This window comes from Scylla paramamosain, chromosome 2 (genome assembly GCF_035594125.1).
Source record: "Scylla paramamosain isolate STU-SP2022 chromosome 2, ASM3559412v1, whole genome shotgun sequence".
In the NCBI taxonomy this organism is placed as follows: Eukaryota; Metazoa; Arthropoda; class Malacostraca; order Decapoda; family Portunidae; genus Scylla; species Scylla paramamosain.
In genome coordinates this window covers 17,467,886-17,494,626 of record NC_087152.1, presented here as the reverse complement: position 1 = coordinate 17,494,626, position 26,741 = coordinate 17,467,886, and the positions used below count along the sequence as shown (strand labels likewise).

The window sequence follows — 26,741 nt, the reverse complement described above, 5'->3', positions numbered from 1 at the left end:
GCTGGCTGGTCCTTACTTTGGTGCTGCGGAAAAATTTAACCAATGTAGCATGAGAAAAGGTTAATAAGATAGTCATATGTCATGCTATAAATTTGTTTACTGCGATATACATAATTATACTGTCAAAATAAAAAGGAAAAAAATCTGTGCTGTAAATTTAAACACTCCGCCATACAAGTACTATAAAAAAGTAGAAGAAAATAAGAGAAGTGTTCAATTAGACTCAAAATTCAAAGGATGATAAGGAAATGAATAATTCGCCTTAGCATACAAGTTGCTAACAAAACAAAAACAAATAAAAAGGAAAACCTTGCACACCTCTTAATCAGTCAGACTCATGTTCAACCAAAGAGAAATCTATTTTAAGGGCAGACGTATTACAGCCGTGCCTGAATTATTTGGAAGGCTTCCGTAAGATCATGTTTTATGCATACTTACTTATCTCAGTCACCCAACATTCATTTTTAAATTCAAAAGAAAAAAAGTATGTTCCCTCACAAATTAACAAATCTCAACCCTGACAACTGGAAAACTTAAAGCGCCATTCCAATCGTTACAAATCAACCCACACGAACATGACCGCCAGCTTGCTTCTGTCACGAGGATTATTTTCAAAGGCCGCTGAATTTCTAAGCTATCACTGGAATCATGAAAACACACTTGAAAACCCAGATGAGTTTGCTTAGTTCTTGCACTAATGTACCAGTGTAATATAATTACTACTACTACTACTACTACTACTACTACTACTACTACTACTACTACTACTACTACTACTACTACTACTACTACTACTACTACTACTACTACTACTACTACTACCTGTCCCAGGTAGTAGTAATGTCACTTCTTTCAGGTGACAGTTCGCACCTCACCTCACCGTCCCTGTCTCTTGAAGACACACCTGACAACCTGCACATTCATTCCCTTTCCTCCCCCCGTGGGGCTATGAGATAAATACCGACTGACCTCTCCATCGAGAGAGAGTTCAGGGCTAGACTCTGAAGCGAGAGCACTACCTCGTCCATAAACAAAGAAACGACCAGATGTGATTCCATCGCCCTTAAAACACTACAAAGGACTCTCATCTAGTCATATCTAATAATAAGTGCTAGTAAGCGTTTAATCTACTATCTATCATTCATAAATAAACAAAAGCCCTGTCGTCCTCTGTGCCTCTTAAAGTTTCAGTCCTCTATATTCAACTCGCTGATGTCACAAATATCTCATCATGTCGCTGATCCACTCAGTTCTTCCGTGGGAGGTTAAGATAAAACTTTTTGGTGGTTTTGTCATCAACAGATATCGTGGTTCCACCTATATTCTTCAGGTAGTTTTTCAGCTCCTCTGCTAACCTCACCACGTCAAGGACATCGGCGTATTGGTTGAATGTCCTCTTCACTGCCTCTGCGAAGTAGGTTCCTTTCCACATATTCCGTAAAGCTTTGATTCCCTCCATGGTCGCGTAAATAGAAATGTAGTCTTTGAGTGTTTCTCTAGATGGAGAATTTTCCTTAGTTCCTTGTGTTGCGAGGTCATCGTTAACTTCTGTTGGTGGTGCAAGAATATCAGAGAACAGGAAAGGAAAATACAACCGTAAAAAGGCAGTGACTTATTGGTCTAACCACAGTGACAGGTTGTTATTTCATCCTTAGTTGTGAAGGAATTGCTAGAAGATGGGAAGTGTTTATGTAGGACAAGCCCTCTCTGACACACACACACACACACACACACACACACACACACACACACACACACACACACACACACACACACACACACACACACACACATACACACACAAAGATATAACTCACGAGATTTGTTAAGGGCGCAGCCAGGTTCTATGTAACAACCTCGACAATAATTGAAGAGAAAGAGCTTCGGTTTTCCCTTCAGGTACGGACACTGGTCATCCGTGAAGTAACTGTATATCTAGAGGCAAAATTTAGTATTGCGATTAACAGAACGAAAGACTGATTAGTACAGTAAGAACTCTTGAATCCTGTAAAATTAAGTTTATTACCAAATGGAACAGCTTACCTTACCGTGATATCTTAAATTTTCTACTGTTAGGCAATATTTTCACACATTCTCTTTCTGTATCTCTCTCTCTCTCTCTCTCTCTCTCTCTCTCTCTCTCTCTCTCTCTCTCTCTCTCTCTCTCTCTCTCTCTCTCTCTCTCTCTCCCTCTCTCTCTCTCTCTCTCTCTCTCTCTCTCTCTCTCTCTCTAACCCCTTGACAGTGTGGTACGTGAAAACTTTACAGAAACTGATGATATAGTAATACGAGTAGTAAAAGAGAAATCCTCAGTTCGTACAGTGCTCTGAATGCTTTGCAAAGAGCGACCGCAGCAGTAAAACTCACCTCGTCCACAGTCATGTCTATGTTGTCTGATGTGATGAAGGTGTCTTGGCTGACGCCGTGGCTCAGCACACACACCACAGCACAGTCCACCTGCGCCATCTTATCACTACTCCGGAAGAAGTTGAGGATCTCTTTGGTCTTTTGGTACTTCAAGTTGTGGTGAGTTTCCACTTGATAATCCATCTGTGCTTGGGAGGACACTTCTTTACGGTCTGATATTTGAGATTTTATTTTTCTTATTTATAAAAAGCATATATATATATATATATATATATATATATATATATATATATATATATATATATATATATATATATATATATATATATATATATATATATATATATATATATATATATATATATATTACTTATTTCACGATATTGAAGGAGGTCTAAAGCTCTGGATCAGAGGGTACTGTGAACTTATCATTAAACCCAGCTGTGACCTCACAGGGCTCCTTCGATCACAATCTGTATCTTGTCCTGTCGCTCCAATCCCTCCTCAGAATTCCCTAAGCGGAGGTGCCTCTGGCGCTTTGCCTCTGCTAGCTGGAGAGATCTGAGGAGGTATTTCGCTGATTTTCCTTGGAATGAATACTGCTTCCGTAACAGAGACATATCTCTGTGTGCCGAGCGAATAACAGAGGTGATAGTGTCATGGAGGCATATATTCCTCACTCTTTTTCTCGACCCAAATGATCCAAAACTTGTTTTAACACAGTCTGTTCTCGTCCTGTACGTGATAGAAAGGTGTCCCACAAAAGATACTTGAGCCTTCCATCACCAGAATCTCGTGCCCTTTATATTTCTGCCTGGAACCATGCCAAGTCTGTTCTCCAACTAGCCAAAAACTCTACCTCTAAAGCTCAACTCTTCGCTCAAACCTTTACTAAAAACTCTACTTTGGATGGTTCAGGGCTTGTTCCTTCCTCTCCTCTACCCTCTGACTACTCCATGCTACCTATTAAAATTCTTCGCAGTGATGTTTTCCATGCCCTCGCTGGCCTAAACCCTCGCAAGACTTATGGGGCTGATGTGGTCCCTCCTATTGTTCTCAGAAACCGCGCCTCCGTGCTTGCACTTTCACTAGTCAAACTCTTTCAATTTTGTCTGTCATCATCTACATTTCCTTCTTGCTGGAAGTTTGCCTATATTCAGCCTGCTCCTAAACAGCGTGACCGTTCTCATCCCTCAAACTACCGTCCTAATGCTTTAGTTTCCTGCCTATCTAAAGTTTTTGAACCTATCCTCAACAGGAAGCTTCTTAAACATCTATCACTTCACAACCTTCTATCTGATCGCCAGTATGGGTTCTGTCAAGGCCGCTCTACTGGTGATCTTCTGGCTTTCCTTATTGAGTCTAGGTCATCCTCTTTTAGAGATTTTGGTGAAACTTTTGCTGTTGCCTTAGACATAGCAAAAACTTTTGATAGAGTCTGGCACAAAGCTTTCATTTCCAAACTACCCTCCTATAGCTTCTATCCTTCTCTCTGTAACTCCATCAAAAGTTTCCTATTGCTGCTGTGATAGACGGTCAATGTTCTTCTCCTAAATCTATTAACAATGGTGTTCCTCAGTGTTCTGTCCTGTCACCCACTCTCTTCCTGTTATTCATCAATGATCCTCTAAAACCAAACTTCTTGTCTTATCCACTCCTACGCTGATGATACCATCCTGCACTTTTCCACGTCTTTTCATAGACGACCAACCCTTCAGGAAGTAAACAGTACATGCAGGGAAGCCACAGAACGCCTGACTTCTGATCTTTCTAAAATTTCTGATTGGGGCAGAGCAAACTTGGTTTTGTTCATTGCCTCAAAAACTCAATTCCTCCATCTATCAACTCGACACAGTCTTCCAGACAACTATCCCCTCTTCTTCAATGACACTCAACTGTCCCCCCTCTTCTGCACTGAACATCCTCGGTCTCTCCTTTTCTTATGATCTAAACTGGAAACTTCACATCTCATCTCTAGGTAAATAGCTTCTATAGGTGTTCTGAGACGTCTCCCCCAGTTTTTCTCATCCCCACCCCGATCCAGCAGCTAACTCTGTACAAGGGCCTTATCCGTCCATGTATGGAGTATGCTTCACATTTCGGGGGGAGGGGGGGATTCCACTCATACCGCTCTTTTAGACAGGGTGGAATCAAAAGCTTTTCGTCTCATTAACTCCTCTCCTCTAACTGATTGTCTTCAGCCTCTTTCTCATCGCCGCAGTGTTGCATCTCTCGCTATGTTCTACCGCTATTTTTATGCTAACTGCTCTTCTGATCTTGCTAACTGCATGCCTCCCTTCCTCCCGCAGCTTCGCTACACAAGACTTTCTTCTTTCTCTCACCCCTATTCTGTCCACCTCTCTAATGTAAGAACTAGCCAGTATTTTCAATCATTCATCCCTGTCTCTTGTAAACTCTGGAACTCACTGCCTACTTCTGTATTTCCACCTTCCTATGACTTGAACTCCTTCAAGAGGGAGGTTTCAAGACACGTATCCTTCATTTTTTTTATTACCACTTCGGACCCTATTCGGGGACCGATATCTCAATGGACTCTTTTTTTTTATTATTATTAGACTTTTGTCGCCCTTGGCCAGTGTCCCTCCTACATAAAAAAATAAATAAATATTTTGGACTTGATTTTTTCACTTGTAATCTGTTTTGTAACCCAGCCTTACATCACTCACTCACTCAGATAATAAGCAAACAAGCAATCAATCCACGCTGGCCATTACATACGTTCCCGATAAGCTTGCAAGTGCCTCCTTACCTTGGTGAAAAGGTTTCCAAGTTTTTTGGTATCCCATATGGCTCCACTTCGATAGTCTTTTTCTCCAAAATTTTCATAATTAAGAACTATAACTCTTCCTCGTGGTGATGAAGTGACCTTGTACACATTCTCACTGACCTCCACCGGCTGCAAGAAATAAAACGTTTTGAATTAGCCAACACAACACTCATAAACTAAAAAAAAAAAAAAAATAAGGTTTACATCTTTTATTGGAACATGCTTCTGTCCTTACTTTCGTCATGTTCCCGTCAGCTGACTCTGGCAGCATTCCAAGCTGACGGCGACGCTCCTCAGCTAGTTTTGCGGCAGTGCGACTCTTCCAGTCAACAATCTCAGTGTTGCACTTTGTATGCATTTCCAAAACCCTTCTTATATGTTGAATATTGAAATAAGCTGCAAAATGCAGCGGTGTGAACTTATCGGATTTTGTCTGCGCATTGATATCTGCCCCTTTCTTGAGCAGCTCATTCACCACCCTGAGATTGGCGCTTTTCATGGCCAGGTGTAAGGCTGTCTCGCCGTCCCTACCCCTCAGGTTCAGGTTGGCGCCATTCGCCATGAGTTCCGTGACAGCGTCCGTATTGCCATTAAGGGCGGCCACCATGAGAGGGGTGAAACCCAAGGAGTCGATTTGGTTCACATCGATCCGATGATCCAGGAGGATTTTGATGAGCGACACTGAGCCCTTCATGGCGGCGGCGTGGAGGCACAGATTGGCGTTGGCGCCACCAGCCAAAGCTTTCCTCGCAGCCTCTTCGTCCAGCTCCATGACGGCTGACAACAGTTCCTAAAAGGATGAGCATCGTTGCATCCACTTTTTACCTTAATGAAACGACACATCCAAAATGGTGGAACGTAATCACATCTTAACTAAAGAAGCTATTTACTTTTGAATTATGTAAATCATCTGGTGACAAACTTTACAGGTATTTATTATTTCCGTAACCTGCTTCATCCCAGTAAAATAAAGAACACTATGAAGAGACTAGAAACTGTCATTGTCTGAGTTTTCAAAACAAAGCTACTCATTATGAAAAGATTACTTTATACTATGATAAAATATCATCTTTTCCCTTAATCCTAACAAAGGACTCACCTTGTCTGCCTTACTCTTCGTCATTGCGTACACACGGAGGTCTTCACCCAGACGGTGGTTTCCATTATCTGTGGCCACCATAGCTGCGGTGCGTCCATTACTGTCTAGAATCGTTACATCACACTGAGGGTCTTCAAGTAGCACGTGTGCCAGTTCTCCAGCATTCAACACAGCTGCCAAATGTAGCGGCGTAAACTTCCTGTCATTGGCCTGGGCATTAATATCCGCATCTGCGTCCACTAGAGCGCGCACCACCATCCGACTTCGACTGTCCATGGCCAGGTGCAAGGCTGTCTGCCCGTTGCTTGGACGCTTTATGTTCGGGTCGGCGCCATTGGACAGCAGTACCCTAGCAGCGTCCGTCTTACCGTTGAGAGCGGCCACCATGAGAGGAGTAAAACCAGAGTTGTCTTTTTGGTCCACTCTGGCCTCATACTTTAGAAGAATGTCGATGAGCCATGCCGAATCCCTGAGAGCAGCGACGTGAAGGGGACTCGAACCCGTGGGGCTCAACAGGTTGACGTTAGCGCCTTTCTCTAGTGCCTTCCCTAGATCTTCCTCGCTTTTTTCTATCAACGACCACAAGAGTAACTGAAACATCAGATATCAAGATAAACGTTCAATAATCTGTAAACAGATAAACTCGCCGATTACTTATACGACGTCATATACATATATATATATATATATATATATATATATATATATATATATATATATATATATATATATATATATATATATATATATATATATATATATATATATATATATATATATATATATATATATATATATATATATATATATATATATATATATATATATATATATATATATATATATATATATATATATATATATATATAAATAAAGACTAGAAACTGTCATTGTTTGAGTTTTCAGAACAAAGCTACTCATCTTGAGTAGTGTCTTGAGTGTCTTAACACTCCCCTCAACTTCTTCACTAACTTAGATCTAATTTGGAAACTGTAGAACACCACCTCTCCTCTATTAAACCTCCTTTTCTTTTCCTTACTGAAACTCAGGTGTCTGAAGCAAATGACAGTAGCCCCTTATCTGTTCCCTCTTACTTTCTCTAGCCTCATTTTCAATCCAAAGCTGGATGTTGCGTTTATGTGCGCAGCAACTTAACTTGCTCTCGTGCCCACACTCTTGAATCTTCCGAATTTTCCACCATCTGGCTACGACTACAGCATTCTTAAACTGTGCTGTATACCTATCACCTAATTCCTCTGACTATAAAAAATTCTTTGACTATTTAATTTCCAAAGTGAAGCATATTTTGACTCTCTTCTCTTTTGCAGAGATCTCTACTCCTGGAGATTTCAATGATCGCCACCAGCTTTGGGTTTCCTCTCCCTTCGCTGACTATCCTGGTGAATTAACCTTTAATTTTGCTCTCCTGCACGACATAGACCAACTGGTGTAACACTCAATTCGTATTTCTGACCGTCTTGGAGATACGCCCAACATTCTTGATCTTTTCCTAACCTCTTATCTTTCTGTTTATGCTGTTACCCTCTCTTCTCTGTTGGGCTACTCTGATCACAATTTCATATCTTATCTTGTCCTATCGCTCTAGTCCCTCCTCGAGATTCCCCAAAGCGGAGTTGCCTCTGTCAAATGGGTGGACCTCAGGAGGTATTATGCTGATTTTCCTTGGAATGATTACTTCTTACGTGTCAGAGGCCTGTCTCTGTGTACTGAGTGAATAAAAGAGATGAGAGTGTCTGACATGAAAGCATACATTCCTCATTCTCTCTTTCTCGTCCTAAATCTTCCAAACCTTGGTTTAACACAGCCTGTTCTAGGGTTATACATGATAGAGAGGTGGCCCACAAAAGGTACTTGAGCCTTCCATCACCTGAATCTCATGTACTTTATATTTCTGCCCGGAATCATGCCAAGTCTATTCTCCAGCTAGCCAAAAACTCCTTTGTTAATGGAAAGTGTCAAAATCTTTCAAGATCTTATTTCCCTCGTGACTTCTGGCACCTAACCAAAAACATCTTCAATAATTTTGCTTCTTCATCTTTCTCTCCTTTATTCCAACCTGATGGCACCACTGCCATCTCATCTATTTTTAAAGCTGAACTCTTCTCTCAAACCTTTGCTAAAAACTCTACCTTGGATGATTCAGCGTTTGTCCGTCGCTCTCCTCTACCCTCCGACTACTTTATGCTGCCCATTAAGATCCCTCACAATGATGTTTTCCATGTCCTCACTGGCCTTAACCCTCGCAAGACTTATGAACTTGAAGGAGTCCCTCCTATTGTTCTTTGAAACTGTGCCTCCGTTCTTGCATCTTGCTAGTCAAACTCTTCCAACTCTGTCCATCAACATCTACCTTTCCTTCTTGATGGAAGTTTGCCTATATTCAGCCTGTTCCTAAGAAGGGTGACCACTTTCATCCCTCAGTCTACCGTGCTTTTGCTTTAATTTCATACGTATCTAAAGTTTAATCTATCCTCAACAGGAAGATTCTTAAACATCTATCACTTCACAACCTTCTTTCTGATCGCCAGTGTGTGTTCCGTAGAGGCCGTTCTACTGAGTTTTGGTCATCCTCTTTTAGGGATTTGAATGAAACTTTCGCTGTTGCCTTAGACATATCAAAACATTTGGATGGGGTCTGGCACAAAGCTTTGATTTCCATACTACCCCCGTAAGGCTTCTATCCTTCTCTCTGCAATTTCATCTCAAGTCTCATCTCTGACCGTTCTATTGCTGCTGTGGTAGATGGTCACTGTTCTTCTTCTAAGTACTGTTAACAGTGGTGTTCCTCAGGGTTCTGTCATGTTGTAGTAAATAATCTAGTCAGCCATAGAAATATCCCATTTTCTCTCATATTCAGGGTACACTAAAGCTTACGCGCTTCTCAGAACCAGTAATATGTAAACACAAGTCACCGCTCCAAGCACTTCGTTTTCTCTTATATGTTTTCAGCCTCCCGTTCTCTTTCTACTGCACAGATTTTTCGTCTTTCATCTCTTCTTCCTCATTTTTTTATACATACACATTCTGTGCACGCTTTTCGACACATACGTTACACGTCTTTTCTATACATCATATTACTCCTTTCTTCACACAGACATACACACACACATTCATTCTGTAAACACAAGTCACCGCTCCAAGCACTCCGTTTTCTCTTATATGTTTTCAGCCTCCCGTTCTCTTTCTACTGCACAGATTTTTCGTCTTTCATCTCTTCTTCCTCATTTTTTTATACATACACATTCTGTGCACGCTTTTCGACACATACGTTACACGTCTTTTCTATACATCATATTACTCCTTTCTTCACACAGACATACACACACACATTCATTCTCTTTGTCCATATCTTTATGTAAATCATTTTTTATGTTCAGTATTTCTTGTGTACATGTTCATGTTTTTGTTAAATAAAGCAGTCACGACTGGGCCACGGTCGGGGTCGGACGTGGTCGCTGCCACGCTCCCTCTGACCTACCCTAAATACCACGTGTGTCGTTCCCGCCTCGTTCAATCGTCATGGCATTCAACAGTGACCAAGTGCTAGTGCTGAACAACGGTTCAGGGAAGAGGGCAAGAGCATCCTCTTCTTCAGCATCCCTAAAGTGCTCCACGCCCAAGAAAGCGGCCCGTAACCTGCTGGAGGACAGCAGCAGTGATGAGCGCTCACCGAAGCGAGCCACCCGCAGCCTCCAGCCTTCATGGCAGGAGGACAACGCTACCGAAGCGGACTGGGCCCCACTCGACCTCTCCGTTTTCAGCGACGTGGTGCAGCAGCAGCAGCAGGACGGCGGTGAGGAGCAAGGATGGACTACCGTCACGACCAGCCGAGCTCGCCGCCACCAGCCCCCGAGGCCCAAGTTCAAGCTGGGCAGCCTGGGCGAATACGAGAACTCTTACCGAGCCATCTCTGCCCTCGAGAGGGAGTATCCGACCCTTCGGATACAGGTAAGGGTTAATCTCAAGGGTGAGCACGTGGTCACGCCCAAGGACGAGGATTCCACGGCACTCCTGCGCCGCATCGCGGAGGAAGGAAACAGGGTGCTCCTCCTCGACCCAAGCGAAAAGAGGCACAAGGTGGTGCTGGAGCGCTACCCGCTCGACCTGCCTCTCGAGGCGGTAGAGGCTCACCCTCAGGTGACCTCCGCCCAGCGTCTGACCTCCAAGAGGGACAAGTTGCCCACGAGACAGGTGCTACTTGTGTGTGTGGGGCCGCCGCCCGCCAAGTTGGATCTCGGCTGCTGGGGCAGATACTCCCTGCGCCCCTACCAAGGTGAGCCTGTAAGATGTTACAGGTGCCAACGGTACAACCACCTGCAGGCGCGGTGCGAACATGCCGCCAGGTGCGGCGTGTGCAGCCTGCCCCACCCGACGGAGGAGTGCATCGCCCGCCATAAGGCCAACGAGGCAACCACCGCCAGGTGCCCAAACTGTGGGAAAAACCACCACGCGTGGAACCCCCAGTGCCCTGAGAGGCTCCGTAGGATGCCTCGTTCACGCCAGCAGCAACAACAGCAGTCTCAGGCGCCACCAAGGCGGCAACGTCGACGTCGCCATACAGCGTCGCATGGGCAGCCCCGGCAACAGATCGCTCAGCCCCAGCAGCAACAGCATCCACCACGTGGCCAGCCAGGAAGGTCAGCGCGAGATCCCGTTGCACCCGCCCCACCTCCAGTCAGGTCAGCTTGGGTCCCGCGGCAGGCCCCCTCAGCCACCCCCCAACCCCCGTCCCAGCCAGCGGCAAGACCGGAAGAGATTAACCGGCAACCCCCTCACCGCCGACCCGAGGTACAGCCTCCAGCCATAGGCACGGAGAGCCGCACCCCCTCCGCCCACCCCTCCACTCGCTCAGGTAGCACCCCTACCAAGCATGCTCGAGCCAAGCCCCACCACCCGAGCAGCGGCACACAAGGGAGAGACCCTCCCGGCGACGCCCCCGCCCGTGCGGCGACAGGCCCAGCACCGACAACGGTGAGGAGGAGAGCCATGGTCCCGAGCGATCCTCTCCACGGGGTGCCCGCCTGTCTCAGCGAAGAAACCCGCGCGGTGGTCAACTGCCTCATGGCGCGGATGGTGCAGTTGATGGCGGAGCTGCTTGCCAGCCCTGATCACGTCCCCGCTAGGCGGGACGATCTGGACGCGCTTCTCCGCCAGGAGACGGCCACGGCCATCTCTGAGTGCGGCCTCCTGCCACCACCGCTGAACTCGAGGGACCCACGTCTGTGCCCCTCCCTCCAACCACCAGACCTTCACCACCAACATGGAGAGGAGATATGCTGAGGGCGCCACCCACGCGGACCAGCCTGCAGGGCCCCCCAGGCTCAGAGTCCTGCAATGGAACGTGCAGGGCCTGCGACCCAAGAAACATCAAGTCCTACAGGCCGTCTTCGAGGAGCACCTTGACGTTGTGCTCCTCCAGGAAACACTGACGCCCGCCGACTTTGAATGGAGGGTGGCGGGCTACACCCTTCACTCGCTCCCCACAGCGGAGGGCACCCGAGGCTGTGCAGCGCTGGTGAGGAGCACAATCCCTCACCGCAGGGTTGCAGCCCCAGTCAACTGCGGGGACGGAGTGGAGGTCCTGGCGCTGGAGCTGCAGGTGGGAAGTCTCCCGCTCCTGGTATACAACGTATACAGGAGCCAGCGACACCAGCTGGAGGCAGGAGAGCTTCTCACCCTCGCCTCCCACTCCAGTCTCTTGGTTGCGGGCGACCTCAACGCCCACCACCCCATGCTACAGTCACCGTCCCCAGCCAACGAAACGGGCCGCCACCTGGCCGTGCTGCTCGAGGAAATCCCTCACGTGTGCCTTCTCAACACAGGGGAGGCCACCCACACCCGGGGAGGAAGGCTTGACCTCACGTTGGTCTCGAGTGACCTGGCGGCAGGCGCTACGTGGCAGGTGCACCCGACCCTCACCAGCGACCACTTTGCCACCCTCACCACCCTCCCAGTGGCCCCGCCGGTCCCACCCCGCCCGCCCCCACGCTGGAACATAAGGAGAGCGGACTGGACCAAGTTTCAGGCCTCTCTTGACGAGTGGTGGGCCGCCTATCAGCCGCCCGCCGACCTACATCAGCAGGAGAGGGACCTGACGACGGCCATCCAGACCGCAGCCGCCGCAGCCATCCCCAGGTGCACCCCGAGCCGCCGCCACCGGACAGACTGGTGGTACTACAACGAAGAGGTGCGCGAGCACAACCACCGTGTCAACCAGCACAGAAAACTGTACAAAAGGCGCCCCAACCCCAACAACCTAAGACTCCTACAGGATGTGGTGGCCCGCGCACGGCAGGTATCCCTGAGGGCCAGAGAGGCTAAGTGGCTGGAGTGGTGCGCCACTTTTAGCCACCACACGTCTCTAGGCCAGCTGTGGAGGAGCGTGAGGACAGCCTCCGGCGCTGCCCCGCCCCGCCCGCCCGCCCACCCGCACCCGCAGCAGGAGGCAGAGAGGCTTGCCACCATGTTCACCACGCGGAGCTCCAGTGACCAGCTTCCTCCCCAGACACAACGCATCCAGCAGCAGCTCCGACCACACCGCGACGAGGCTGTCAGGGAGGCGATGGAGGAAGCCGACGTGACTGACCAGCCCTTCTCCCTTCAAGAGCTGGAGCGGGCTAGGAGGAGAGGCCGCGACACGGCAGCGGGGGCGGACGGCGTGCCATACTCCATGTTGGCGCACGCTGGGCCGGCTGGGGACGCCGCGCTGTTGGCCACCATCAACGCCTCATGGATGGCGGGCTGTCTGCCGCCCGCGTGGAAGGAAGCCGACATTCAGCCGATTCCAAAGCCGAGGGAGCCCACCAAGATCAGACCCATCTCTCTCCTCAGCTGCACGGCCAAAACGGCTGAGAGGATGGTGCTCGCGCGGCTACAGTGGCGCGTGGGGCCCTCTCACCCACATGTGTTCGGCTACACCCGCGGAGTGAGCACGGCAGACAGCATCCTCGCCCTGCTTACCCAAATTGACCACCGCCCCGCCGTCATCGTCTTCATCGACCTCGAGAAGGCGTTCGAGCTAGCCAGCCCTCACGCCATCCTCGACGCACTCGTGCGGAAAGGGGTGCGAGGAAGGCTGCTGGCCTGGCTCCGCGACTACCTGCAGCGCCGCCGCGCCAGGGTTAGGTTCCAGGGCCTGAGGTCGACCTTCAAGGTACTTGAGAACGGGACGCCCCAGGGCGGCATCCTCAGCCCTCTACTGTTCAACCTGCTGATGGAACAGCTAGTGGCACTGCCTTTCCACGCTGGCACCGTCCTGCTGAGCTACGCCGATGACCTCGCCCTCGTCGTCACCGGAAGGGGCAACAAGCTCAGGAGGACGCAGCAGGCACTCGACCTCATCAGCGGGAAATGCCAGGACCTGGGGCTCAAGATCTCGGCAGAGAAGTCCCGGGCCATGATGGTGAAGGCGGCAGACCCAACCTGGCAGCTCCGCGTCCAGGGAGTTGAGCTGGCATGGACCAACTCCTACCAGTACCTCGGTGTGTGGGTGGACAAGCGGCTGTCCTTCACAGCCCACGCCGCCTACCTGAGGGAGAGGACGCAGTCTAGGCTGAACGTGATGCGGGCCATGACGCGAATCAGCGCGGGCGCCACTTTTTCCGTCCTGCGCCAGTACTACGTGCACGCTGTTCGCTCGCTGGTGGATTACAGCGCCCCCGTCCTCATAGCACTCTCTCCAAACCAGCAGGAGCGGATCGAGGTGCTACAAAACACCGCAATGAGGACCATGCTGGGGGCACCGAGGTGGTCCAGCGCATGCGTCATGCAGAGCGAGACCAGACTGGTACCCCTCACCACCAGGGTACAGCAGATCACGGCCTGCCGCGTAGCGAGGGTGCTGCAGCGTGACGCGGAGGGAGTGACACAGAGGAGACTGAGGCTGGCGGGGACGCAGGGTGCCGAATCTCTCCGCCGCAACCCGTGGCTGCTGCAGTGCACGCTGGCTACCCACAACCTGGCTCGCATGGAGAACTGGCCACAGGCGGACCTCCCTGCCCCCACCTTCCGCGCCCCACCCCCGTGGGAGCCACCCGCGGCAGAGTTCTCCGCCACACAGCTGCCCGCCAGCAAGGCGCTCTGCGCGGTGGAGGAGATGCGGCAGCACGCCTTCATGGCCATGGCGCAGGTCACCGAGCCAGACAGTGTTGTGTACTACACCGATGGCTCGGCTGACCCTGACAGCGGAAGGACGGGCGCTGCTGCCATCACCAGAGGGGCCGAGGTGTGTGAGAGGACTCCCGACCACTGCTCCACCCTGCAGACAGAACTGGTGGCCATCCTGCTGGCCCTGGAGCACGCTCAACACCGGCGGGAGCGCACCGTGGTGCTCCACACCGACTCCAGAACGGGGCTACAGGCTCTACAACAGCCGTATCCCAGCGACAACGTGGGCCTCGTCACCGCCATCCTGGGTAGCCTCCAGAGCCTCGCCGCGCAGGGGCGGCGGGTGAGGCTCAACTGGATACCCAGCCACGTGGGAGTACGAGGCAACGAGGCTGCTGATGCAGCCGCCAAGAGAGCTGCTAGTGGCCCCCAGGTGACAAGGCATGTGCCGCCCAGCCTGAGCCAAGTGATGGCGCGAGCCATGCTCGCCGCAACCAAGCGCGCCCGCCACACGCACCGGCAGCTGGAAACAAGGAAGAGACAGGCAGCTTGGTACGCCTCCGCCACTGGCTACCAGTCGTTGGACGCCTCCCAGCAGCAGCCCAGAGCAGACGGCGTGTTGCTGCAACGCGTAAGGCTGGGCTACTGCACCAGGGAACAGCTGTACGACGACTTTCGGGGGCAGGAGTGCGACCACTGCGGGAGGCACAGCCGCCACCCGCTAGTGCACTACCTACTGTCCTGTCCGGCCACCGCCGCCCTCAGACCAACGCCGCCACCACCGGCCCATCCTGTAGGCGGTGATCTCCTCAGCAGCCGCGAGGCCAGGGCTGCCCTCATCGTCCGCCACACGCCCACAGACCTGATGCTGCGAGTTCTCAGGGCAGCGCCCCCGCCCCGCTGAACAGGTCGCAGCTCCTTTCCTGACCGGCGAGCAGCACTCCTCGCCGCGCCACCGCACCGCCCACCACCGGGACCCAAGACTCCCCCACCTGCGGGCTGGTGCCCGCTTTGTGTATTATGTACATTCATGTATATTTTTTCCTTTGTGCAATATGTATATATGTATATGTTGACATAATACTCAATAAACCTTTAATAATAAAAAGTTAAATAAAGTAAGAGAGAGTTTAACCAGTCTAACAAGTGGCTATAAATACAACCTTAGCTGGTGAACAAAAAGAGTTAAGAGATTAAAGGACTTGCAACTGCTGACGGTTACCTGTCGGTTTTCTCTTCTCTATCTCTGGCGAGTTAAGAGATTAAAGGACTTGCAACTGCTGACGGTTTACCTGTCGGTTTTCTCTTCTCACATTCCTGGCGGCTTCCACCTAGATCACTAGAAATGGTGACTCGGAGTTAGACCGTAGTGGCCAGCTCCACCAATGCTGTGTCCCAGGTTCTTTAGCACTATAGCGTCGCCACAGCTATAGGTACCTAGCTCAGGTCAGCCCCCGCCTGACACGGACCACCACGGCCAAACCGCCACCCAGCCTGGCCCAGCCGTGACCCACCGACGCCACCCAGCCCGGCCAGCCGCCCCGTGACACACACACACCGTCACCCAGCCCGGCAGCCGTGGTCACCGCCGCTGCCTCACCAGTCACCAGCCACCCTCTCTCGCAGCTGTGACTCACCACGCCTCGCCAGCCACCCAGGCCACTGAGGCCACGCTCACCTGCCGCCTCACCACCGCCACCAGGTCACTCCCTCTCCTGCTGCCGTGACCCACCGCGCCACCTCCACCTGCTGCCTGGTCACCTGCCACCCCTGCCACACCTGCTGCCCAGCCTCCATCACCACCACAGCAGCAGCAACACCTCTCCGGCTCACCACGCACGGTCACCGCCACCCGGCCGTGACCCCACTGGCCCTGATTTCGCTTCTCGACAACAGGGCGGCGTTCCCTGCAACGTTCCCCCACCAAAGTGTTAGTGCTCCCGACCGTCCCTCCCCTCTCCCCCGTCGTCCACCCTCCCCCTGTGTGTGTTAACCCCTGCCCCTAGAAAACTCCCTAGTGTGCATCAGCGCGTACCAACCCCCGTGTGCCAGACACCAACACCTACACATACACGCACACACACACACACACACAGACTACACACTTCGTTCACGGCAGTGCGTTCCAAGCCGTAAGTGCGAGTGCGGTAAAGTACGTGCCTAGGACCATCACTGCACAGTGGCGCCCAGCAGGCGTCCCTTGCCACCTCTCACTGGCACCTGGCGCCGGAGGAGCCCGCGCCTCGCCGACAGGCGTCACTACACCCTGCTCCACGACTCACATAACAAGCCACCAGGCCCCATCGCACGCCGGCAACAAGAAACGGCCATGGCTCCACCGGACACCGCCTCCCCAGCTCCCCCCTTCAGGGCTCCAGCCTTCAACAGCCACGACCCCAACATGTGGTTTACCATCTTGGAGCTGAACTTCACGGCAAACAACATCACTGAGACCTTGAGACAGTTCACTCACGCCTGCACTCTCCTGCCACCCGAGGTCCTCTTGCAAGTCTCTGACGCCATCGCGAAAGCCCCCTCTTCGGACAATCCCTACGACGACCTCAGGCAAGCCGTCCTCAAACGCCTTGCGCCAGACCTCGCGCAGCTGGCTGACGACTATATGTCGACAGTTCCGTCGGCAACGCCACCGTCTTCAGTCGCCACTGTCACTAACACAGCAGACGTCCAGCAACTCACCCACATTGTGTCGCAGCTGGCCCTGCAGGTCAGCGCGATGCAGGAACAACTAAATACCCGCCTGCGTCGCCGCCCACCGTCACCTCGACGCCCTCGCTACCGCTCTCGGTCGCGTAGCACTACACGCACCCCGGGCGTCTGCTACTACCACAGCAGGTTCGGTAGCGAGGCCATTAAGTGCACCCAACCCTGCACTTACAACACCACCCCGGCGTCAAACTAAACGGGCGGACGTTCACGGCGCGTACGATCCGCCAGCCCAAGTCACAGCTACTTCACGTCTACGACCGACGCACCGGAATTAAGTTCCTCGTCGACACCGGCGCTGAGGTCAGTGTCCTGCCTGCCACAGACAGCCAGAAGAGGTTGCCTGTAACCACGCACCTCTATGCAGCCAACGCCTCGAAAATCCCTGTGTACGCGCGGCAGACACTACACCTCGAACTCAACCTCCGCCGCTCCTTCGACTGGACCTTTTACGTAGCAGCTGTGACCCAACCCATCCTAGGCGCCGATTTCCTACGCCACCACGACCTCTTAGTCGACTTGAAGCACGGCACGCGTGGATCGTCTCACTTCCCTGCGGACCCGTGGCCGAACGGCACCTGGCGAGAGCACCGGAATCTCCGCAGTCTGCCGAGATAACCCCTTCGCCGCCATCCTCAAGGGTTTCCCAACACTAACACAGCCATACTCAGCCACGCAGCCAGTGAAACATCACGTCCTGCACTACATAGAGACCACCGGACCACCTGTTTTCGCCAAGGCTCGTCGCTTAGCACCAGAACGCTACAAACAGGTCAGGGCCGAGTTTGAGTCTCTGATGCAGCAAGGCATCATCCGCCCAAGCTCCAGCAACTGGTCGTCTGCACTTCACGTCGTCCCCAAGAAAAACGGTGACATACGCCCTTGCGGGGACTACAGAGCCCTAAACTCCCGCACCGAGATGGACAGGTATCCAGTGCCTAACATTCAGGAGTTTTCATCACAACTGCACGGCTCTACAATTTTCTCCAGGATCGACCTCGTAAAGGCCTTCCATCAGATCCCCATCAACCCCGAGGACATCCCGAAGACGGCCATAATCACGCCCTTCGGACTATATGAATACACTAGGATGCCCTTCGGTCTCAAGAACGCTGCTCAAACATTCCAGCGCTTCATGGACGAAGTTTTGCGAGGACTGCAGTTCTGCTTCACTTACGTCGACGACATTCTTGTTGCCAGCCCAGACGACGCTGCTCATCGCCAACACCTCGAGCAAGTCTTCACTCGTCTGAAGGACTACGGCATCCAGGTCAACGCCGACAAGTCCGTGTTCGGCGTGCCTTCAGTTGACTTCCTCAGCCACACTGTGTCCTCCTCAGGCTTCACCCCAACTGCAAGTCGCTGTACTGCCATCCAGAATTTCCCGAAGCCAACAACTCAGCGCCAGTTGAAGCAGTTCCTCGGGATGCTGAACTATTACAACAGGTTCATTCCCCGATGCGCGCTCCTCCTCCAGCCTCTCTACGCCTTAGTGAAGCCAGCCAAACGAGGCCAGTCCGTCACCCTTGCCTGGACGCCCGTAGCTGAGGACGCTTTCCTCGCTGCCCGGAAGGCGCTCACATCCACAGCGCTCAGTTTCCCTGCCCCAGACGCCCCTACTTCCATCGCCACGGACGCCTCAGACACCGGAGTTGGAGCAGTGCTACAGCAACACATCGACGGTGCCTGGAAACCCGTCGCCTTCTTCTCCAAGAAACTCAACACTGCCGAGAAGAAGTACAGCGCCTTCGACAAAGAGCTCCTCGCCATCTACAAGGCATTGAAGCACTTCCAGTACTTTGTCGAAGGACGTCAGTTTCATATCTACACTGACCACAAGCCGCTGACGAGCACCTTCATCAAGAACAAGTCATCCTACTCACCACGTCAACTGCGCCACATAGACTTCATCTCTCGGTTCACCACGGACCTCCGTTACGTGAAAGGTGAAGATAACGCCCCAGCCGATGCCCTGTCACGCAACATCTGTGCCACATCTACCTCTCTCATCGATTACGCCGCCATTGCTGCCGATCAGGCCGCTGACGCCGAGCTGCAGCAACTGAAAGAAAACGCCGCACTACAGATGAAGAGAGTACAGCTACCAGGCACTCAAGTGCACATCTACGCTGACGTCTCGACCAACACCGTCAGACCATACCTGCCTCAACGGCACAGGTATCCACTCTTCCGTCAGCTGCACGACCTCTCACATCCTGGCATCAGAGCTTCACAACACATGATGACGTCCCGATTCATCTGGACCGCCATCACCAAGGACGTGAGAGACTGGACACGTAGGTGCACCACCTGTCAGGCCTCCAAGGTGACGCGACACACACGCTCCCCTACAGCCACCTTCACGCCAGTCTCCACACGCTTCGAACACGTCCATATCGACCTCGTTGGCCCTCTTCCTCACTCCAACGGCTACCGCTACATCCTCACCTGTGTCGACCGCTTCACTCGCTGGCCAGAAGCTGCACCACTGACTGACATCTCCACTGACACCGTTGCACGTGCCTTTATCAGCACGTGGATCTCACGCTTCGGTGTTCCTGTCAGCCTCACTTCTGACCGCGGCGGCCAGTTTGAGTCCAGTGTCTGGAACAAACTGATGACACTACTCGGCATTCGACGATACAGGACTGCCAGCTACCATCCTCAGGCCAACGCTACAGTGGAACGTTTCCACCGCCAGCTGAAGTCGTCACTGATGGCTTCCAGCGACCAACGCGAGAAGTGGAACGCCACCTTACCCCTTGTCCTCCTCGGCATCCGGACGTCCCTCAAGCAGGACCTTCACCACTCTTCTGCCGAGCTCGTATACGGCACCACTCTTCGACTCCCTGGCGAGCTCCTAACCAGCTCACCCGACGCCGGCCCCTGCAGCGTCCAAGACTTCGCCAGCAGTCTTAAGGAGTCGATGAGAAGCCTGCAGCCGGTGCAACCTCGCACGCACCCCGCCAAGACCTTCGTCAGCCAGGACCTCGAAGACTGCACACACGTCTTCGTCAGGGTTGACGCTGTCCGTAAACCACTACAGCGCCCCTACGAAGGCCCCTTCGAGGTCCTCCGCAGGACGAGGAAAAACATCACCATCAACAGAAACGGCTCTTCCGACGTCATAGCCATAGACCGAGTCAAGCCCGCCTACATCCTGCACACCCCGACGGCACCTCACGACCCGACATCGCCGGCCACGCCTTCAGCACCACGCGCCACAGCTAAGCAGCACGTATCGTTCGTCGTGCCTCCTCACTCGGGGGAAGTTATGTAGTAAATAATCTAGTCAGCCATAGAAATATCCCATTTTCTCTCATATTCAGGGTACACTAAAGCTTACGCGCTTCTCAGAACCAGTAATATGTAAACACAAGTCACCGCTCCAAGCACTCCGTTTTCTCTTATATGTTTTCAGCCTCCCGTTCTCTTTCTACTGCACAGATTTTTCGTCTTTCATCTCTTCTTCCTCATTTTTTTATACATACACATTCTGTGCACGCTTTTCGACACATACGTTACACGTCTTTTCTATACATCATATTACTCCTTTCTTCACACAGACATACACACACACATTCATTCTCTTTGTCCATATCTTTATGTAAATCATTTTTTATGTTCAGTATTTCTTGTGTACATGTTCATGTTTTTGCTAAATAAAGTAAGAGAGAGTTTAATCAGTCTAACAAGTGGCTATAAATACAACCTTAGCTGGTGAACAAAAAGAGTTAAGAGATTAAAGGACTTGCAACTGCTGACGGTTACCTGTCGGTTTTCTCTTCTCTATCTCTGGCGAGTTAAGAGATTAAAGGACTTGCAACTGCTGACGGTTTACCTGTCGGTTTTCTCTTCTCACATTCCTGGCGGCTTCCACCTAGATCACTAGAATGTCATCCATTCTCTTCCTATTATTCATCAATGCTCTTCTAAGCCAAACTTCTTGTCCTATCCACTCCCTCGCTGATAATACCACCCTGCACTTTTCGACGTCTTTTTACGTCTAACCCTTCAGGAAGTAAACAACTCACGCAGGGAAGCCACAGAACGCCTGTTCTCTGATCTCTCTAAAATTTCTGATTGGGGTATAGCAAACTTGGTATTGTTCAATGCCTCAAAAATTCAATTCCTCCATCTATCAACTCGACACAGCCTTTGAGATAACTGTTATCTCTTCTTCAGTGACACTCAACTGTTCTCCTCTTCTACCCTGAACACATCTTCGATCTGTCATTTACTTATAATCTAAACTGGAAATTTTACATCTCAACTATAGCTAAAACAGTTTCTATGAAGTTAGGTGTTCTGAATCGCCTCCGCCAGTTTTTCTCATCCCCCCAGCTGCTAACTCTATACAGGGGACTTATCCGTCCACTTGTGGAGTATGCTTCACATGTATGGGGTGTTCCAATTATACCGCTCTTTTAGATAGAGAGGAATCAAAAACTTTTCGTCTTGTGAACTCCTCTCCTCTAACTGACTGTCTTCAGTCTCTCTCTCTCTCTCTCATCGTCGCAATGTTGCATCTCTTGCTCTCTTCTACCGTTATTTTCATGTTAACTGCTCTTCTTATCCTGATAACTGCACGCTTCCCCTCCTCTCGCGGCCTCGCTGCACAAGACATTTTTTTTTTTTTTCTCTCACCCCTATTCTGTCCACTTCTCTAATGCAAGAGTTAACCATTATTCTCAGTCATTTGTCCCTTTCTCTGGTAAATTCTGACCTTGGCCGGCTCCTCTCCTATATAAACACACACACACACAAACACATATCTATCTTTCTATCCATCTATTTATTTATCTATCTATCTATCTAGCTAGCTATTTATCTGTCTATCTATCTATCTATCTATCTATCTATTCTTCTATCTATCTATCTATCTTTCTATCTATTTATCTATCTATCTATTTATCTGTCTCTCTCTCTCTCTCTCTCTCTCTCTCTCTCTCTCTCTCTCTCTCTCTCTCTCTCTCTCTCTCTCTCTCTCTCTCTCTCTCTCTCTCTCTCTCTCTCTCTCTCTCTCTCTCTCTCTCTCTCTCTCTCTCTCTCTCTCTCTCTCTCTCTCTCTCTCTCTCTCTCTCTCTCTCTCTCTCTCTCTCTCTCTCTATATATATATATATATATATATATATATATATATATATATATATATATATATATATATATATATATATATATATATGGAGGAGGCAGTAGACACCTGCCGAAACGATAATTACTCCCAGTGAGGTCTAAAGCACTGTTCACGGGATGCTGTGAACTTATCATTAAACCCAGCTGTGACCTCACTGAACGTTTCCTTTTCTGTCTCACAACACAAGGGGGCAGTCACAGCCTGCCCTCTAAAGACAACTCTCTTCCTCCACACAAAACTACAAGCACCTAATAACACACACACCCTTCACTCAAAAATTTTAAAATCATCATGGCAACTCCTACACCAGCCTCGGAGTCCCCATCTGGGGAGGGGACCATAAATGTCCCCAGGTCGGACTGCCTTTCTGTCGACAACCCTAAGTGTCTTGACATCCCCCTCAACTTTTTCTTCATTAACTTCTGCAACATTCGCGGTCTAAGATCTAATTTTCAATCTGTAGAACACCACCTCTCCTCTTCTAAACCTCATCTTCTTTTCCTTACTGAAACCCAGGTGTCTGAGGCAACTGACAGTAGCCCCTTTTCTGTTCCCTCCTACTTTCTCTATCCTCATTTTCGATCCAAAGCTGGATGCTGCGTTTATGTGCGCAATGACTTAACCTGCTCTCGTGCCCACGCTCTTGAATCTTCCGAGTTTTCCACCATCTGGCTACGACTACAGAGTCACTCTCATACTAAATTTATCTGTGCTGTATACCTCTCACCTAACTCCTCTGACTATAAGAAATTCTTTGACTACTTAACTTCCAAAGTGGAGCACATTCTGACCCTCTTCCCTTTTGCAGAGATCTCCATTCTTGGAGACTTCAATGTTCACCACCAGCTTTGGCTTTCCTCTCCCTTCACTGACCATCCTGGTGAACTAGCCTACAACTTTGCTATCCTCCATGACCTAGAGCAATTGGTGCAACACCCTACTCGTATTCCTGACCGTCTTGGAGATACGCCCAACATTCTTGATCTTTTCCTGACCTCTAATCCTTCTGCTTATGCTGTCACCCTTTCTTCTCCGTTGGGCTCCTCCGATCTCAATCTCATATCTTTATCTTGTCCTATCACTCCAATCCCTCCTCAGGATCCCCCTAAGCGAAGGTGCCTCTGGCATTTTGCCTTTGCTAGTTGAGGGGACCTGAGGAGGTATTTTGCTGATTTTCCTTGGAATGACTACTGCTTCTGTGTCAGAGACCCGTCTTTGTGTGCTGAGCGCATAACAGAGGTGATAGTGTCTGGCATGGAGGCATACATTCCTCACTCTTTTTCTCGTCCTAAACCTTCTAAACCTTGGTTTAACACAGCTTGTTCTCGTGCTATACATGATAGAGAGGTGGCCCACAAAAGGTACTTAAGCCTTCCATCACCAGAATCTCATGCACTTTATATTTCTGCTCGGAACCATGCCAAGTCTGTTCTCCAACTAGCCAAAAACTCCTTCATTAACAGAAAATGTCAAAACCTTTCAAGATCTAACTCCCCTCGTGATTTCTGGCATCTAGCCAAAAATATCTCCAATAACTTTGCTTCTTCTTCTTTCCCTCCTCTATTTCAACCAGATGGCACCACTGCTATCACATCTATTTCTAAAGCTGAACTCTTCGTTCAAACCTTTGCTAAAAACTCTACCTTGGACGATTCTGGGCTTGTTCCTCCCTCTCCTCCACCCTCTGACTACTTCATGCCACGTATTGAAATTCTTCGCAATGATGTAATCCATGCTCTCGCTGGCCTAAACCCTCGGAAGGCTTATGGACCTGATGGGGTCCCTTCTATTGTTCTCCGAAACTGTGCCTCCGTGCTTGCACCTTGCCTAGTCAAACTCTTTCAGCTCTGTCTGTCAACATCTACCTTTCCTTCTTGCTGGAAGTTTGCCTACATTCAACCTGTTCCTAAAAAGGGTGACCGTTCTAATCCCTCAAACTACCGTCCTATTGCTTTAATTTCCTGCCTATCTAAAGTTTTTGAATCTATCCTCAACAGGAAGATTCTTAAACATCTATCACTTCACAACCTTCTATCTGATCGCCAGTATGGGTTCCGTCAAGGCCGCTCTACTGGTGATCTTCTGGCTTTCCTTACTGAGTCTTGGTCATCCTCTTTTAGAGATTTTGGTGAAACTTTTGCTGTTGCCTTGGACATTATCAAAAGCTTTTGATAGAGTCTGGCACAAAGCTTTGATTTCCAAACTACCGTCCTACGGTTTCTATCCTTCTCTCTGTAACTTCATCTCAAGTTTCCTTTCTGACCGTTCTATTGCTGCTGTGGTAGACGGTCACTGTTCTTCTCCTAAATCTATTAACAGTGGTGTTCCTCAGGGTTCTGTCCTGTCACCCACTCTCTTCTTATTATTCATTAATGATCTTCTAAACCAAACTTCTTGTCCTATCCACTCCTACGCTGATGATACCACCCTGCACTTTTCCACGTCTTTTCATAGACGTCCAACCCTTCAGGAGGTAAACATATCACGCAGGGAAGCCACAGAACGCCTGACTTCTGATCTATCTAAAATTTCTGATTGGGGCAGAGCAAACTTGTTATTGTTCAATGCCTCAAAAACTCAATTCTTCCATCTATCAACTCGACACAACCTTCCAGACAACTATCCCCTCTTCTTCAATGACACTCAACTGTCCCCCTCTTCTACACTGAACATCCTCGCTCTGTCCTTTACTTATAATCTGAACTGGAAACTTCACATCTCATCTCTAGCTAAAACAGCTTCTATGAAGTTAGGTGTTCTGAGACGTCTCCGCCAGTTTTTTTCTCACCCCTCAGCTGCTAACTCTGTACAAGGGCCTTATCCGTCCATGTATGGAGTATGCTTTACATGTCTGGGGGGGGTTCCACTCATACTGCTCTTCTAGACAGGGTGGAATCAAAAGCTTTTCGTCTCATCAACTCCTCTCCTCTAACTGACTGTCTTCAGCCTCTCTCTCACCGCCGCAATGTTGCATATCTAGCTGTCTTCTACCGCTATTTTCATGCTAACTGCTCTTCTGATCTTGCTAACTGCATGCCTCCCCTCCTTCTGCGGCCTCGCTGCACAAGACTTTCTTCTTTCTCTCACCCCTATTCTGTCCACCTCTCTAACGCAAGAGTTAACCAGTATTCTCAATCATTCATCCCTTTCTCTTGTAAACTCTGGAACTCCCTGCCTGCTTCTGTATTTCCACCTTCCTATGACTTGAATTCCTTCAAGAGGGAGGTTTCAAGACACTTATCCATCAATTTTTGACCACTTCTTTGACCCTTTTATGGGACTGGCATTTCAGTGGGCATTTTTTTTTTTTTAGATTTTTGTTGCCCTTGGCCAGTGTCCTTCCTACATAAAAAAAATAAATAAAAATAATATATATATATATATATATATATATATATATATATATATATATATATATATATATATATATATATATATATATATATATATATATATATATGGGAAAACACCGTTAACATATATTTATGTTCGTTGTGTAAGACATGACTATAGTGATGTGATGCTATAGTGTGAGAGAAATACCGTTAATATTTGTAACAGTAAAAGCATTAGGGATACATTGACAGCGTTGTGTTGGGACTCTCACCAACTATTTACGTGAATTTGAAATGACCTCCCTTTGTCACAATCAACCAAGCAAGATTTTCCTTTTCTCCTGACTGCTTTTGAAGATATTACTTTTTCGTAGTCTCTCATTTAACATAAGTCAGACATGTTCAGTGTTGACAACAGAAACAGAAACAGCTAAATGCTTGCAAAATAACAAAGGTTTCAAAAGAGTTACCGAGTGCGGTGAAAGTTCTCAATTAAAAAAAAAACACGAAGTTCAAATTATATATATTACATGGTGATAGTGTGGCGGCGGCAGGAAGGAGACGCTTGAGTCTCGGTACAATAGAAAGCTCACCTCGTTTGCTGAGCCCATCTTGGATCAGCTGGACGCGTTTCCTGACGTGTTTCCTGGGTGGTCCTAATGAAAAAACTACCGACGTCTCGGTGGATATTGCAAGCCTGATAAGATAGAAATAGATATAACTTTGGTGATAAGATAGCTTGCCGATACGAGGTAGATGTTCTTCCTTTATAAGGCTACGACTTGTCTTATTCATTATGTACGTAAATCTTGAAACACATTTTTGAAAAAAAAAAAAAAAAACGATTAGTATTACTTTTTTTCCCCTAGATGGAATGAAGAGAAATGAGCGTGGCTGCGACTGGCGGTGTGGTGGCAAAATGTTTGGATGCAGCACTCCGCGAAGCTCTCCTGGCATGCAAGAAAATTGCCGTCCTCTCTCTCTCTCTCTCTCTCTCTCTCTCTCTCTCTCTCTCTCTCTCTCTCTCTCTCTCTCTTCAGTTCTTGACTATTGGAGCCATTTATTCTGTCATATTCCTCGTGAATGTTATTAAACAAAATTCCTTTGGTCCTCGAGGGCGGTCTGCGAGGCCTTCGAGACGTCACCCTCTGGTCAGGTTGATGT

At 49.5% G+C, this 26,741-nt stretch overlaps 1 protein-coding gene across 3 annotated transcripts; it reads right to left on the bottom strand.

Moving 5' to 3' along the window:
- Positions 1 to 79: 79 nt before the first annotated feature.
- Positions 80 to 26,274, bottom strand: LOC135111124 (serine/threonine-protein phosphatase 6 regulatory ankyrin repeat subunit A-like). 3 transcript variants are annotated; one of them, XM_064024106.1, is made up of 7 exons: positions 26,171 to 26,274; positions 6,255 to 6,845; positions 5,391 to 5,945; positions 5,138 to 5,284; positions 2,368 to 2,550; positions 1,818 to 1,935; positions 80 to 1,548 (listed from the first exon to the last, which is right to left on the bottom strand). In XM_064024106.1, exons 1-7 carry the CDS (start codon positions 26,186 to 26,188, stop codon positions 1,247 to 1,249), a joined length of 1,914 nt encoding a protein of 637 aa, XP_063880176.1. In that variant the 5' UTR covers positions 26,189 to 26,274; the 3' UTR covers positions 80 to 1,246. The 3 variants fall into 3 exon arrangements, with proteins under 3 accessions (XP_063880176.1, XP_063880184.1, XP_063880195.1); XM_064024114.1 differs by having other exon boundaries at positions 1,857 to 1,935; XM_064024125.1 differs by lacking the exon at positions 1,818 to 1,935 and having other exon boundaries at positions 1,264 to 1,548.
- Positions 26,275 to 26,741: the final 467 nt, after the last annotated feature.

Coding starts and splice junctions, on each gene's coding strand:
- LOC135111124 (XM_064024106.1), bottom strand. Junction 1,936..2,367: donor TAGACATGACTGTGGACGAG/GTGAGTTTTACT, acceptor TTTTGCCTCTAG/ATATACAGTTACTTCACGGA. Junction 1,549..1,817: donor CTGCGCCCTTAACAAATCTC/GTGAGTTATATC, acceptor CACCACCAACAG/AAGTTAACGATGACCTCGCA.